Source organism: Lissotriton helveticus, chromosome 4_1, assembly GCF_964261635.1.
Source record: "Lissotriton helveticus chromosome 4_1, aLisHel1.1, whole genome shotgun sequence".
Lineage (NCBI taxonomy): Eukaryota > Metazoa > Chordata > Amphibia > Caudata > Salamandridae > Lissotriton > Lissotriton helveticus.
Genome location: NC_136063.1, coordinates 346086834 through 346103328, shown reverse-complemented (window position 1 = coordinate 346103328; position 16495 = coordinate 346086834). Strand labels below are relative to the sequence as shown.

Genomic DNA, 16495 nt, shown 5'->3' with positions numbered 1-16495 from the left:
AGCTGGCTTGGCGAGCGAAACACGTAACCTGGAATAAAATACAATCACTGGTGTATGCCTTATCTCTGAGTGATCGCATTATTATATTGTGATAAACTGGATGTCTCCGCCAACCTCGTGCAATCCTCTGCAAGAGCGGGGGAAGGCAGAAAGAGAAGGAAAGTTAAAGAAAATATATTTATATATATCTATACACACACACACATACACACGCATATATATATATGCGTGTGTGTGTGTGTGTGTGTAAAAAAGAGGTTAGAGTGGGCAGTTCCTAAGGAGCATGATGGCATGTACTTTTCAATCCGCTGCAAACTGGGGAATGTCCCACTGAGAGCCTTCATTTCAGTTCAGGAGTTGCGTGCATGAATTTTGGCAGTTTAAATATTAAACGTGCTGCTTTGTTCTGGTGCACTTGTAATTCACAAATGTGTTCTAAGTAAATGGTGTTGGCACAGGGCAGACTGGACAATACAGTAATCAGAGTTATAATTTTCCTGGCCTTCAAGGGTAATAAGTATGCTATATTTTTCGGACACTATCGATCCAATCTGAGGTTTTATGGAGAGGTTCTCTTTATGATGACTTCAAGTCTTTTGGCAGAGGTTGTGGGCTCTCGTGAAATGCCCATTCTCTGAAAGGCAGTATAGATGACTCCATTAGTTCACTTTCTTGTTTAGGATGGCTCCCTCCATTTTGTCAGAGTTTAGTTTCAGGTGCTTTAAACTCATCCAATTCTAAATAAATCAACATGATGTTCTAAAATTCAATATGTGTGCATGAAGTATCATCTAAATGAAGCAATAGTTGGCTGTCGTCGCATACTTGTAAAGCCTTCATCCCCTTTCAGATAGGTCTTTTTAATTAGCAATAGTTTCATGAACGAAGTTAGAAGAGGTCCTGGTCCATTAAAATGGCCAAAGCTACCCAATCTGGCATCAATTGTTCTATGGCTAACAGCTTGGAAATTAAGAGATTAAAAAACCTAGACTATTTAGAAGACTATCCTCAAGTATTCAGGGAAGTTGCCTGACTAGTAGACACTAGGCACATTTTCTAGTGATATTTTTAGGATATTAGATTTCCCTAGAGATGGCTTCCTGAAAGTATCCATTTTAACATTGAAAAGTGAGTTGACAGCCGTTTAGGCATTAGGAGATCATGTTCGTTCTATGGTTGGGCACTCATTTCTTGTGAATCTTCCTTTGGAAGCATTTGATGAGTCATACTCCAATCCAACCATGGGACTTGCCATTAGCTCTTTGTGGGCTTCAAGGTCTCTTTTTAAAACTTTGGAATCCCAGTGCAATTGTCATTTTCAACCCCCAAAGTAGTATTTTTATTAGCAATAACATCAGCTACGAGCTAGGTGAGATTTGTTCATTAGTTATAGATTAAACCTATTCAAAATGTCTACAGATAGCGTTACTCCTAGAACTAGTCCTGTGTTTATACCAAATGAAAATCCAGGACATTATCCTCTCAGTTTTTTCTCAGAATACATTGAATCTGAAGTAAGAGAAATTACAGAAATTAGATGTTCATAGAATTTGTGTTGAGGAAAAAGAATCTTTTTGAAAATTCCTCTCTTTGTTAGTGATTTTTGGTTGAGGTTGTAAGGGAAAAGCATCCTCTGTTACACTACCTAGATGGATGAAATCTGCACTCATTTCTGCTCATAAGACAGTAACTCAGGGTGTACCTTTAGGCTTTTTTCCTGGTTGCTTTACAAGAAGGTCAACATCATTGTTGGAGGTGGGAAAATGTATCAGAGATTGGTAAATCTTCTACTTGGCTTTCACATCACTCATTTGTTAAATTTAAGAGTTTAGATGTAAGTAGTTGGGCTACTGGTTGATGGGGTGAAAATATTCTTAAGCAGCAAACGCAATTCTTCTCAGGGTGAAATCGCAAGCAAAGGCGACCAAAACAACAAAAATCCAATCAGTAGAATCAGACATATTAAATGTTAAAGATTTTGGTGAAGATAGCACTAAATAGCACAAATTACAAACTGTGGCTATCTTGTCAAACCAGACTGGGAGAAACCCACAAGGTCAGGCTGACCATGATGGAGCGTGGGCTGGCCACAGGGACCCAGTTTGGCCTGCTAAACAAATACCAATAAATCTCGGTTGAGTACATCTGTCGGACCATTCAGCTATTACATTGTCGCTGGAAATAGAGGATGGCATATCGGGTTCAACATGGAGGTTAGATCGTACGGTCCTCTATGACCAGGAAGCATTAGAGGTTTTGAATGAGGAGACTAAAGTATTTTTTTTTTTTTATTTGGGATCAGCTAGGATTGAGATTGTTTGGGACACATGTAAGGCTTTTTTGCAAGGAAGATTGGGGGCTCTGGGAGCGAAGAAAAGAAGATTATATTATAGCAAGGTTACAGATTTGGAGAAGAGGATTCGTCAGCGTGAGGCTGATATTGTAAATCTCGGTAGAACTGGGACGGATGAAAGGATCTTGCAAGAGTTAACAGAGTTAAAATCAGATTTAGTGGGAATTCTGAGTCATAGGGTCAAGGAGAAATGGGATGCTAGTCAGCTCCCGCACTTTGAATATGGTGAGGGGTGCAGTAAACTGCTAGCGTGGAAGGCGAAAAAGGACCAAGTTCGAAATTTTATTGGGGAAGTAAGAGATGTGGAGTCAGGCCTGACGATTACAGATAGTAAAGGAATGGCGGCTGCTTTTCATGAATATTTTGTGAAAGTTTATAATGAGGATCTTAGGGTTGATGAGCAGAAGGTAAAGGGCTGGTTAGAGTTTCTGTAGCCTTTAGCTGATGAGTTTAACCCCTTCCATGCTCATGACGAGCTCAGCTCGTCATGCACTAGTGTGCTCCTGTGCTCATGACAAGCTGAGCTCATCATGACCACACCCGTTTTTATTGCTGCCCAGCACAGCACAGCAGGGGAATCGCTCTAGCAGTGATGCGGTTAAGGATGGTTTAAATCAGGAAATATCTCAGTCAGAGATTGAAGGGGTTATTAAAAGGGGAAAAAGAGGTAAAGCAGCTGGGCCAGATGGTCTTCCGGCTGAAGTCTATAAATCGATGGTAGGCATATTGTCACCAATTATTTGCCAGTTATTTAATCAGATTTTTATGGGCAAGGCTTCTCGGCCTCCTTCGTGGAATGAGGTAAACATTATACTAATACCGAAGCCAGGGAAGTCACCAAAGTATATGGATTCATATAGGCCCACATCGCTACTCAACTGCGATTATAAATTGTTTGCAAAAATCTTGGCCGATAGATTAAGTATTGTTATTCCACAGTTAATCCATGAAGACCAAAAAGGTTTTATAAAGGGCAGATGCCTGAAAGAATTAACCTTTTCACTTTTTGGCACTGTGGACATGGCCTCGGCCCACGATCTTCCTTTGGTGGATATCGCGTTAGATTCCGCCAAGGCGTTTGATCGTGTAAACTGGGCATATTTACAGGCTTTGAGAAAACATCTCAACTTAGGCCAGAACTTTAGTAGATCTCTTGCATCTTTATACCATTTTCCTACTTCTAGAGTGTTAGTTAATGGGATACTAACCCAGCCAGTTCCAATTATGCGGGGAACTAGACAAGGGTGTCCCCTGTCACAACTTTTATTTGATTTGTATATTGAACCCCTAGCTTGTAAAATAAGAGCTGTATAGAATATTGTTCTGTTTGAAGTTGAGGGTTGGTCCAAAAAGATTGGGCTATATGCCGATGACATAATTATTTACACCCCTAATTTACATCAATCAATGGAGTGCCTTTTAGAATTGACCAAGGAGTTCGGGCTGTTTCAGGCTATGCCATAAATAAAGACAAAACATAAGTTATGGCCTGGAACTCAAATGTTGAGGGAATTGTTTGCAAGACTGAGATGAGATATCTTGGGGTTAGGATATTGCAGGACATCAGGGATCTTACTAAAGTTAATTATCTTCAGCTAAAAATGGAGATAAGTGCCAGTCTACGAGGGTGGGACAATCTACAGCTGTCGCTGTTTGGCCGGACGAACCTGGTGAAAATGATGTTTTTGCCAAGGATAACGTTTTTGTTTGAAACAGTTCCCTTCATATTTAAGAAAGAGTGGTTTGTAACGCTACAGAGCGAGATTAGTTCCTTCTTATGGGCTTCAAAAGGGCCGCGCCTCTCTTGGAAGAAGCTCAGGAGAAAACTTGTGAAGGGAGGATTGGCGGTCCCGGACTTTCAAATGTATTCATGGGCCTTCCTGTTGAAAAACTGTAGGATGCTGTTGGATACCCCGACAAATTCAGTCATTGGGAAAACGTTTTGTGCAATTCTTAGAAAGAATAATTTTAATGAGCATGGCTTTCTGTATAAGTTCGCTGATCTGAAATTCTTCAAAAAGGTTAGGTTAAAGGTTTTAAGAGATTTAGCAGAGCTGTGGTTCAGAATTAGGAGGGCATTAAAAAATCCATACTATAGTTACACAGCTCTGATTTGGGACGCACCGGGGTCGCCCCTCTGGTCAAAGGATGCACTGGCTCGATCACTAAAAGAGGTGGGCCCCCAGAGATGGAAGGATTTATTTCCTGATGGAAAATTGATTTCTTGGGGACTCTGTGAACAAGAATAGGGTCAAAGCTTCTCCAGGTTTAAATATTTTCAGATTCAGAGCTGGTCAATTGAAATGGAAAATCAAATTGGAAGTTATAATGAATTCGAGGAGAAGCTTCTTTCAGACTGTCTGTTTAAAAAAGAAGTTGCATTGTGGTATTGGCTGATGCTTGAGATGGAGGACGACCCCTTTAAGCTGCCTGAGACCTTGTGGGGAGAGTGCTTGCCGGAGATCGCAACAGAAGATCAATGGCAAGTAACAATGTCTATGCTTTATAAAATAGTGAAATCTGCATATTTAAGGTTGAACCATTTCTTTACGATTCACAGAGCATACTGGTCCCCTCGAAGACTCTCTAAATTCAGCTCTGGAGGTTTGGTGGTGTGTCCCGAGTCTAAGAGTCCTAATGAAGATGATCTACATATGTTTCTGCTATGTCCGAAGATAAGAGAATTCTGGGAGGCCATGAGTAGCTGTCTGTCAAAAGCACTAGGCCTGCAGATCAAGGTAAGCCCTGAGCTAGTTATATCTGGAAGAATGGATCTGCAAGGTAAGGGTACAGATGATAATTCTAAACTAATTTTCTATGCTATATTGTTGGCACGGAGAGAGATCTGTAAATTATGGGTTTCACCAGCCTCCCGGACAGAATTGGACTGGCTACGAGCTATGAGATTTATTGCTAAGTTAGACATTTCGGATCAGACTAAAAAAAGATATAGGTTTTGGACTCCATTTTTGTTGTGTTTTGGGTGAGGGAAAAGGTCTTTTTCTGTTTTTGGCTAAAATACAAATCCAATGATTAAGCCTTTGCCTATCTCGGCTGGTAGAAGTCTTCCCTGGCTGAATGAAGATGAGCGGTTAGGGTGGACACGCTCTGGAGGAAGACTCTCTGTCCCACTCACATACTGGCCCGTGCCCGGATGAGTGTCTTACCTCTCAATAGCATTGCGCAAGCCCTTTTCGTGTACAGCCAGCACATGAGGTAAAAAGTCCAACGGCGGTTCCGTTGTGTTATGGGCGGTGAGAAGGCAAATGAGGATAAAATAAATAAATACATCTTGGTTGGTAAAGCTTTGCAGGCTCCGCAGCGCAGATGTGTTGTGCAGCTGAAGCGATGCATCGGTCCGAAATGGGGTGAGGTTGTGATACAAGGGTCTGCATTGTCGTTGAAAATCCTGTAGACCTAGATTGCGATGATAAATCTGGCATCTATGATGCAGTGTTCAGTCATGACAATGTGTCGGTTCCAAAGAGCTGTGAGGCTAAGATGCAGAGTCCGTCATCGAGGCTAATATCAATGAGAGATGTATTAGCCTGCGCTGTGGGTGCTTCATGCAGTCAGGGAAATGCAGTGGTTCTGAAGAGTTGCGATGCAATGCGTGTCTTTACAACTGGTACAAACCATGCAGAAGCAGCGATGCATCAGTTCTGCTCGGGTTACGCCACACAGCAGAGGAGATGCTTCAGTTCTGCTGGATCCACAGAGACTAGCGGAGCACCTTAAGCTTGGGGTGGCACTACTTGACAGGTAGGCTTATAGATGCAGTCCAAGTGCAGATGCAAAGTTGTTGGAAGCCTGGTATGTTCCCGAGGCTTCAAATCAGGAGACCATTCAGCTAGCCCTTGGAGTTACTCTGGGCTCTGGGTTCAATAGATGCAGATACAGTCCTTCTCATCCAGGCAAGAGGGCAGGAGGTCAGCACAACAAGGCAGCAGTTTCTGTAGAGCAGCAGTCCAGCAGAGTGGTTGTCCTTGTAGTAGCATTTCAATCCTTCTTCCAAAAATGTACTGAAGTGGTGGTGTCTGAGGTTCAGTATTCATAAACATTTGTGCCTTTGAAGTGGGGAAAAAGCTTCTAGAGGCTACTCTTTGAAGTCCCCAGGCATCCTGCCTTCCCTGTACTGGCTACAGACTAACTACATGGTGTATGTCGCCCTTTGTGTGGAGGCAGGAAACGGCCTATTCAGGTGCAAGTGGAGATGTACCCAGCTCCTCATTCCCATCCTACCAGTGATTGCGCACCCAGGTACACTTAACCTCCCTTATTGTGTGGCTGTCTAGGAGGAATACACAAAGCCCAATTGTCAGCTACACCCAATCGTGGCACGAGACAGGCTACATGCACCGAATTTTGATTCTGATTCTGGAGACACCAAACATGAACTGTTAGTGTCTTTCCGTTTGGAAATTACACTTATAAAAGTTAACAAGGCAACTTCACTGTTATACTATGTAGGAGATAGGTATGCAGTAGTGAAAAACAAATATAAGAGTTTTTCATTATCAGGATATGTAAAACTTAAATATTGATGTCCAAATTTTAAATACATTGCACCTTGCCCCCTGAGCTGTCTAGGTCCTACCCTGGGGTGACATATATATTTAAAACGAAGGTTTGGACCTAACAAAGAGTTTATTTTGCCATATCAAAACTGGAATTTAAAATACACCCAGAGGCTCTGCAGTGGAAGGTCTGAGACATGTGTAAGTGCTGCAGGGCCACTACAAGAATTTAATCTACAAGCCCTGGGCAGATGTAGTGTCCCTTTACTAGAGACCTATAAGCAAACTAAATGTCAAATGGGTATATACCCATCTAACATTTTTTAAGAAGCACTGGTTAGCAATGGTACAGTGCACAGAGTCCTAAATTCAACAAGAACAGATTCAGCTAACATATGAGGAGTGAAGGCAAAGGGGGTGACCGTGCAGAGAGGAACAGGTCCAACGTTGGACATAACCCTGAATCCTTCAAAGGGTCTAGTAGGAGGTGAACTTTCTTGTGAATCTGCAGGTAATTTGACATTTTTATTTTCTTTCAATAAATCTTTGTGAGCATACAAAAGGGTGGTCATATTTATGGATACCAGCATGGTAGTAATGATTGGTATATCCTTAGTCAGTAAGGCCTGTGATAAGGAAGACTGAATGGGGATGTAGTGACCTGATTACTTTCTGGTAATGTTCACTACTCCTAGCCCAAGTCCCCCTCATCAAAGTCCAGTATCCCTCCTCTCCACCATTTAAGCTGTTAGTTAGGATGTTTTATGAAGCTTTGGAACGTTAGGCCATTACATCAAAAGAGAACTAAAATGGCCCTTAGTACATAGAATGAAAAGAAGAACAGCCTATCTCAAGGGTAGGACATGCTCATTCGGTATGGACTGTAAACAGGCTAGAAGTATTGAAGATTATCAGTGATTGAATAGGTATTCTTTTTTTTATTCTGTAGAACAATCTCAATAGCCACAGAACACCCCAACACCCTTGAGGACCAAACACGTGCATCAGTGTTTTCATTGTATGCCTCTAGGTTACCCTAACTGGTATTGTTGTACTAAAATGACCAAAAACTGAATTAGTGGTTTTCATTACAGAGCAGAAATCCTGCTATGAAATGTGTGAAAGTAAATTGACACCGGGGAGCTCTGCCAACATCATTTCAGAAGGCTTCCCGCCTGTGTACTCTACTTAGCAGAACACTTTCATTCACACCTACAGTGAACACATTCCACCGCTTGCAACTGCTGTAGAGCATTCTTCCCTCCTTGCTTCTCCTACATTCAGTTGCCCCAGTCCTTTTGATACTTACCAACAGAACTCCCTCTGAGGACACTAAAAAAGCAATGATCAAACACAATTTTGCTTTGCTCACATTTGATCTATGATTTCTCAACTATACCACACCTACCCCGTGGAAACGACAATGGCTTCCTTCAAATAAGGTTCAACAATCAAGACCCAATGCATGGTCGCTGTTTTCTTGATGGTTGAAACAAATACGTTCCTTTTAGCCCTAACAACTAACAAGAACGTACGTTCCACATATTTGAACTTCTGACTATTTCCTCTGATGGGCTTACACGCTTCAGAGGCCATTTTCTACCTGTAGAGAGAGCCACCATCCGGAATATAATTCCTCAACACTCTAATGCAATTTCAATTCCGCGTGGTGCCCAACAAGCCAATAAATATGCATTTTCCATTCAACCTGTGATTTTAATACCATGATCTATGCAGAGACTAGAGGGACCACCCTGTCCCCTAACACAGCCTGCATCCACCTGCACATCTTGTCAATCATCCGACAGCGCCTCGAGACCCTCCCAGGAGAAGCAGCTGCGCTCTACAAATCCTGATTGATTGAATCAACCATCCCCTGCAATTTTATTAATGTGTTATTTATTATTACATTTAACCACAGGCAGGGCCATGGACATCCTCATTTCGGCACACGAAAGATATTCGGTGCTGCCCTGGTGTGCTGGAGTGCACAACGCAGACAGGAGGCATGTTAGTTTTGCTTGCACTGCCGCTTCACCTGCATGAGCCTGTGTCAGATCAGAGGTGCAGCAGAACCGGACACTGGGATATCCCGGCTGCATTCATCTGTGCATGCTCCTGGCTCTGACCTGACCACACCTAGGTCTTTATATATATATAAGAAGAACGTTTAATGGTATTTTCTAATGATCAGTACAAAATTGGAAGGGATGAGGCCCTCTGGAGCAAACAAATTGAATTTAGCAAACATTTTTCAATCTATTCCTGTATTTGTTGCCTGCAATGTTATTCTATATGTGAGTAAAATTAATTTTATTTTTATAAACGGTTGAAGAATCAGAATTAGACATTTTGGAATGTATTTAAATAAATGGTTGGAGTAGTTGAGTGAAGCAGTTACAATTGATTTTACATAAGCAGTTGAATTATGCAGCTAGCCAAACTCCCACAGAGTTCCAGCACAACAGCATAGGCTGAATTCTTTAATTACCACCACAAACAGGAATTGAAAGACAGCCTGAAGAAAAGCCCGGGCACTGGTGCATTTTTGTTAATTCTGGAATGTTGTTGCATTTATTTACTAACATTTCCATTTACTTGACTTCATAATAGAATTCACTTCTTAAGTACAGAGTTGGCAGAATGCACTGAGCACTGCTGCACACACATTCGTTTCAGTAGATGTCCCATCTGCTGCAATAAAAACCAGAGCAGATTATGTGCTATTCTTATTTTTCAAAAATACATTTTCCATGTGTTATCCGGCATGGCAGATGTCAGCATGCAGCAGATAATTTCGTTACCTCTGCACATGGGAACTGGAAAGTCCCATGCCGCTGTGGTCGCCGTGTTTGCTATGCAGGTGAGCTGCGGGTGCCCGTCCAGTATGTATCCTGTAACGCAGCTGTACCGGATTTTATCTCCAACATCAAACCTTGTGCCGGAGAGGACGCCTTTTGGTGGAACGCCAGGATTCCCACAGGAACTGCTCTGTAACTCTGCACATAAATGAGAAAACACAATGCATGCATTATTTAAAAAGCTGTTGACAAAAATGTGAGTTCGCTAAACGCATGCTTTGTATTTTTCTGAGTTGCTAAATGCTTATGCAACCTGTATCCAAGAATGTAATAACGCTTACTGTACTGAATATTATGTGATGCACTGCAATGACTATATTTGGGTTATATAAAAATCTGTTACTTATTGCTTTTGCTGTTATTGATGGTGTGTTTTCTTTAATTTTAAAGTTCCTGGTTCCCAGGCATTCTTTTGCTTGTGACAGTAGAGGCTTTTGACAATTGTGACCAATGGATAATTTAGGTATTGAAGGGAAGTGAGTTGCCTGTTGGCGTAAAGTAAAAAAACATGGTCTACTAATGTAGAAAAGAGGACTATTTGCTGGTGATGGGGTACATTATTTTGAATGGGCAGCCATATAACAATAAACATTACTTACATAAGCTCTAAACTTGATTGCAAAAATATCACAGCTGTATAGCAGGGAAATCAATCAAAAATACATTGCCTTAGCTTTGAGAGCTAAAGAGTGGATTTTGTGGCAAGCACATTGAAGGACTGTGAGAATTATTATTTTTTTGTGGTAACCCCCATTTTTGGATGATTTTTATTGCACGTTTTTAGACTCTGCACGCTAGGGTGCTGCTGTCCGGGACCCAGTAAACGTGCTCTGTCCCCTAAAACATGTTACAATTGGCTAGACTCTGAGAGGCATTGTTAAGTGTCCTGTAAGGCAATATTATATCATGTAAAAGCTACACTCCTTGCATTGAAAGCTAAGTATCACCAGTGGACTGCAGTACTTATTGTGTCATCCGTGTGATAAGGTAACTATGGCTCCAGGTCGAGTAATGTAGCGTGACTTAGCCGTGCTTGTGCCTACCACAGAATGAGCAGAAAAAGAGACCAAGTGACCATGAAAACTGCCAGAGTTGCAAGCCAGAGGCGCAGACCACACCCTCCCCTCGGTGTAGGATGTTGGGGTGGCTGTGGAAGAAGGTCCACGGAGAGCATTAGAGACATGGTGGGGCAACCTGCAGGGGTAGCAGCAGCCACATTTGGGAATGCCCCGGGGAGGAACAGCCAAAACCACGTCGGCCAGCTTTGGGGAGCCGGGGCAGACATGTGGCGGTCGGGTGTTGGTACCTCTTGGAGTCCAGGCTCTGGTTTTACGAGGGAAGTTTAGGACTCATTTCTTATTATTTTTATTTATTTTATTTTTAAAGTTTTATAGAGTGCAAACCAGACCCAAGATAGGGTATCAGAGCGCTTTACATAAGGCGTAAGGTGAACACATTCAAAGGGGAACATTGCATACAAAGAAACATAGTCTGCAAGTAACAAGGAGTAGCAGCATTGAAAAGACTTGTTCTGAACAATAAAAGACCATTCAAGTTTGTGTGGGTCATCATTTCTCGTGGCAGCATTGAGAAGAAATGTTCTGAGCAGAAAATACAATTTAAGTTCATGTAGGTCTTAATTACGTGGAACCCGAGAATAGAGGTAGTTTGGGGTTTGCCGATCTTGTGTCGTGGTTGTACTGATTTAAGGTAGGAATTTGCTCATCAGGAATAATTTTGCTTCCTTTTTGAAGAGAGAGATAGAGGAGATTTTGCTGATGTGTGTTGGAAGGGAGTTCCAAATTCTTGGCGCTGCCCCAGAGAATGCTCTGTTAGAAGTTTTAGACTTTTTGAAACCTGAGGGTTTCAGCAGTAGATTGTTAGCGCTCCTTAAATGTCTGTTTCCTCCAGATAGGGTACGTTTTTGGGCTAGGTACTGGGGGTGTTGTGGTGTAGCGCCTTGTGTGTGATGCAGGCCATTTTTAGGTGGATTCGAGCTTCGTAGGGTAGCCAGTTGCGTGCTTTCAAGTGTGGCGATATGTGGTCAAATTTCCTAGAACCTGTTATGAGTCTTGCTGCAGCACTGAGATAGGCTTTTAGAGGGGCGGTTGAGAATTTGGGAAGCCCCGCGAGGGTGGTACATCCGTATTCAAGCCTAGAAATAACTAAGGACTGGACTGCAGATTTGAGGTCCAAATTCTCCAGAAATGGTTTCATTTTTCTGAGATAGCTAAGATGGAAGCGGGCATTTTTAGCCAATAAGTTGACGTGGTTTTGCATGTTAAGGTTCATATCCAGAGTGATTCCTAGTGATATGGAGGAGTCCACTACAGTTGGCGTGCAATTCAACACAGTGATAATTTTGATCCATTCCTTTGTCTCAGTGGAGTTCTTAGGGGGGGCGATTAGGAGAAACTCTGTTTTCTTAGAGATTAGTTTGAGGAAGTTGGTCGATAGCCATTGGACTCTCTTTTCGAGAGATATATTGATTGACCTTATCTCTTCGATGGAGGAGAGCTTGATGTACAGTTGGGTGTCATCCGCATACATGTGGAAGGTTATGTTCTCCAGCTGTAGTAGCTCGGTGAGTGGTTCAACGTATAGGTTGAATAGCATGGGAGATAGTGTGGAGCCTTGAGGAACTCCCAGTAGGTTAGGTGAGGAAACTGAAAGATTGTTGTTGATCAAGTACGATTGCGTTCTGTTTTCCAGGAAGGATTTGAACCACTGAAGGACTTTACCAGATAAAACCATTCTGTAGTCTAGTCTTCTTAGTAATTTGTCGTGGTAGACTGTATGGAAGGTTGAGGAGAGGTCGAGTAAACCTAGCAGGCAGGTTTCGTTGCAGTCAAGAGCTTGCAGGGCGTCATCTACTATGTGCAGGATGGCTGTTTCTGTGCTATGCCCAGGTCTGAAACCCGATTGGTGAATGTTCAGTAGATTGAAGTGCGAGATGTGTTGGTTCAGTTGTTGCTGAACACATTTTTCCAGGACCTTGGCTAGCAAGGGAATGTTGGTTATTGGTCGGAAGTTGCTGGGGTCGGAGTTATCAGCTGTAGGTTTTTTAAGGATAGGGGTGACTTGGCCTGTTTTTAAGCAATGTATGTGGTTAATGATTAAAGGTTATTCAGGTTTATTCCTCTAGGTCTTGGATGAGAAGTTCTGCTTGGGTCGCTAGGGACTGGGAGTATAGCATATTCATCTTTATTTGTGGTAGGACCAGCCGTAGTTTCATATTGCTGTTGAAGTGATTGGATTTCACGGTCCGTTATGTTGTCGGGATGTCTGCATGTGTGCAAAACTCGATCCGATTGGGTAGGGGGATAGTTTTAATCCCCTTCTCGCCTGTTGCTAGGGATTTTTCAAGATGTTTAAGTGTAGAAAGGGAATTTTCAGCGAGATGTAGGATGTTTCTGATTTCTAGGATAACGTTTTGTAAATTTCGGACGGTGATGAAAGTCTGTGTTTTAGGAGAATCTTGATAGGGTGGGGGGAGCTGTGAAGTGGGCTGCATATTTGTGGCAGCCTGGACTTTCTCCCATATATTTTTTTATTAAGTAGCCACAACCATAATGCCTCTGAGCAAAACAGGCAGAGCCACTGTAGTGAAAAGAGACAGGAACAGTAGAGCCCAGAACACCTACCGAGTACAGTGAGTCCTACAAGTGACAACCCAGAACTTTCAACTTTGGTAATTACTTGATCTGGCACCATAATGGCATCCAAACCAGATGGAGCAAAGATCTCTGAGGCATCGCTCTTGGTAAACTCTATTAAAAAAATTGTGGGGAAACACTTTAGGAGCAAACTGTCAAGAAAGGAAAATGTACCCTCTCCTGCTGCTTCCCATGTCCCCTGAGATACTTCATAGCCTCACTTGGATACGACAGAACTTCAAGAGTTCCAATTATCATTTGAGCTGGGGGTGTATTATCTAGAGCCCAGACCATCATCCACACAATGACTTGTATCAGAGGAGGTCGGGGAAGGTGACTCACAGGTAAGCAAGTCCACTGCCTTACGATGGGCTCAAGAGAATCAGGATACAGAAGGCATGTGAATATTTTCAAAAGCCCTTAACGCCACCATTCTCAGCCATGGGAGTGAACCAGGAGGTTACCCATTAAGTCTGGTGAATATACTTCTCCATGCTCTCTCCATAACTTGGCCACTGACTTGGAAAGTGGATCAAGTTCTTCTTAATCCATGATGGACATTAGGGGTTTAATGCAGACAACTTTGCAGGGCACCTTTGAGGCTGTAGTTTTACATACAGATGTTCTGAAGTCTCATAAGCTCGATTTGCAGTCCATTGCTACAGAATTGTAGGTGAGGAGGAGGGGACTGCTCATTTCCCTAAACAAAGCCCTAGCTGGGCTACAGGCAACCTTCAGGGGCAGAACACATGTGCTATCTTAGATTTCTCTTACACCAGTGCACTCTGGGATAGTTTGCAGTAGGCAAAGGATGTGCTGTAATGTGGGTAAGCTTGCTCCTGAAAACGTTTTCCCTATTGGTTGGGGATTGTCCAGGAGTGACCCCACCGACTGTCTGCTGAACGGAATGAAAATGGACCTCAGAGCCAACAGCCTCAGCACACTTTATTGACCTGCAGAAGAACAGAAGAAAGGCTGCACCTACTGTTTGAGAGCTGTGAGAAGACCTGAAGATCTGGATTTGCACCCACATGTACCGAGGATTTACAATTGTACGCCAAGGGTCAGTAAACGCACATCCTGTGTGGGTGAAACAACACAACAAGCCACAAGAGGCGTTTTTCCTGAAGTACCCAGCTGACCAGTAGCAACTTGAACTGGACAGGACCCTGCTGGTGGCCTTTGCTGGAGTGAGTCCTGGCCAACATCTGTTGTCCCTGAGAACTGGGGAGCTTTAAAAGTAACCAAGAGGATGTGCTCCACAAACTCTGAAAAGTTGGGACACTTTTGGACTTGCAAGAATTTCTGAGTGTCAGCTGGACCTCGCGCCAAAGGTGTGGGAATTTGACGCTATTTAGTTGGATACTTGTCCCACTGGAAGACTTTTAGTCCCCAAAAAATTACTCAGGACTAAGGTAGAAATCTTGAATTGATGAAGGCACGAAAAGTGGCTGCCGAATTTTGTGGCCTGTGAAATTTAAATTTCTCTTCCTTAGAGCTTTACACACGAAAACCTCTTCCAGTAGCTATCAGACTTAAAGTGAACTTCGGTAGATATGGCCTGCAGCTTTTCTCTGCTGCAACATTTTGGCTTTCATTTGACAGACTAAGTCAGAAGGTAAAATATTTGACAGGGATAAACCTGCTTATTGCATCCAACCCCAACAAGGTAAAGGCGGCTAGACTTCATCACTCGCTGGCCAGAGCCAGTGCCAAACCAGCAGAGAGTGCTTTTAAGCTGTTTTTAGACCTACATTTTGCTGCTAGCGTTTTTTGCACAGCGTGAGTGCGCTTTTTAAATCTTTTTAAAATTGTTTATTGTGTCCCATTTATTGTCAGTCCAGTGTTCTGGTACCTGGAAGAACTCATTTTGGGGCGGAATTACTCGCAAGTGACTCCCCGGTCCACCGCAGTTCTTAGAGCTGATTGATGTGGAGGGAGGTTCACTCTTTAATCTCTCGACTTCCGGGTTGCCAGCAATTACGGCCATCTTGAAGTCGGCGGTCTAGTTGATCACCACATTAGGGGGCAGAGAGTATATAAGATCGGCATGACGCGGACACGCAGATGATAAGGTAAAGGCGGCTAGACTTCATCACTCGCTGGCCAGAGTCAGTGCCAAACCAGCAGAGAGTGCTTTTAAGCTTTTTTTAGACCTACATTTTGCTGCTAGCGTTTTTTGCACAGCGCAAGTGCGCTTTTAAAATCTTGTTAAAATTGTTTATTGTGTCACATTTATTGTCACTCCAGTGTTCTGGTACCTGGAAAAACTCATTTTGGGGCGGAATTACTCGCAAGTGACTCCCCGGTCCACCGCAGTTCTTAGAGCTGATTGATGTGGAGGAAGGTTCACTCTTTAATCTCTCGACTTCCGGGTTGCCAGCAATAACGGGCATCTTGAAGTCGGCGGTCTAGTTGATCACCGCATTAGGGGGCAGACACTATATAAGTTGGGCATGACGCGGACGCGCAGCGGGCGTGCAGATGGCGAAGGCAAGCCCGTCTGTACCCGTCCGCGCCCTTCCAGGACCAGGGACCGGGACCCCTGCCCAATCCACCTCATACCCAGGTAATCTGCATACTTATTCTAGGGGGGAGCTCCTATCTCTACATATACCGGCTCAATCACCATGTAAACACATACTGAACCCTGACCGACTACTACACTGCACAATTTGCAGGTGTATGGGAACAATAGGTTCACATTACGATCAGAATCTAAACCCACAATATCCTCATAGTGAAGTCGTGAAAATGGGGCTGATTAAATGCCGGTCTCTACCCAAGCACATGGTTGAAATTAAACTGCTTATAGAAAATGAAGATCTAGATGTTTTGTTTCTTACTGAGAGCTGGTTTAAAGAAAGTTCGGCACCTGAAATAGTAGATGCCCTACCCCGGGATATGAAATTTCCCACTTGGACAGAGTAGGAGCAATGGGGGGAGGGTTAGCCATCATCTACACGGCATCATTCGATTGTATAATATGCCCAGAGAATATTGCAAAAGCGGAGGCCTTTAGCTTCCAAATCTCCATCACGGCGTCGAACTCCTTCGCAGGAGGACTAATCTACAGACCCCCAGGGCCTTGTGGCCAGTTCCTGGAGG

The 16495-nt window shown here is 43.1% G+C and overlaps 1 protein-coding gene across 1 annotated transcript in view; it reads right to left on the bottom strand.

The window, feature by feature from the left end:
• Window positions 1-16495, bottom strand: part of CSMD3 (CUB and Sushi multiple domains 3) — a 3006114-nt gene that overhangs the window by 2339327 nt on the left and 650292 nt on the right. The window contains exon 4 of the mRNA XM_078686868.1: window positions 9675-9869. Coding sequence (XP_078542994.1) covers window positions 9675-9869 — 195 coding nt within the window. The remainder of the gene's footprint in view (window positions 1-9674; window positions 9870-16495) is intronic.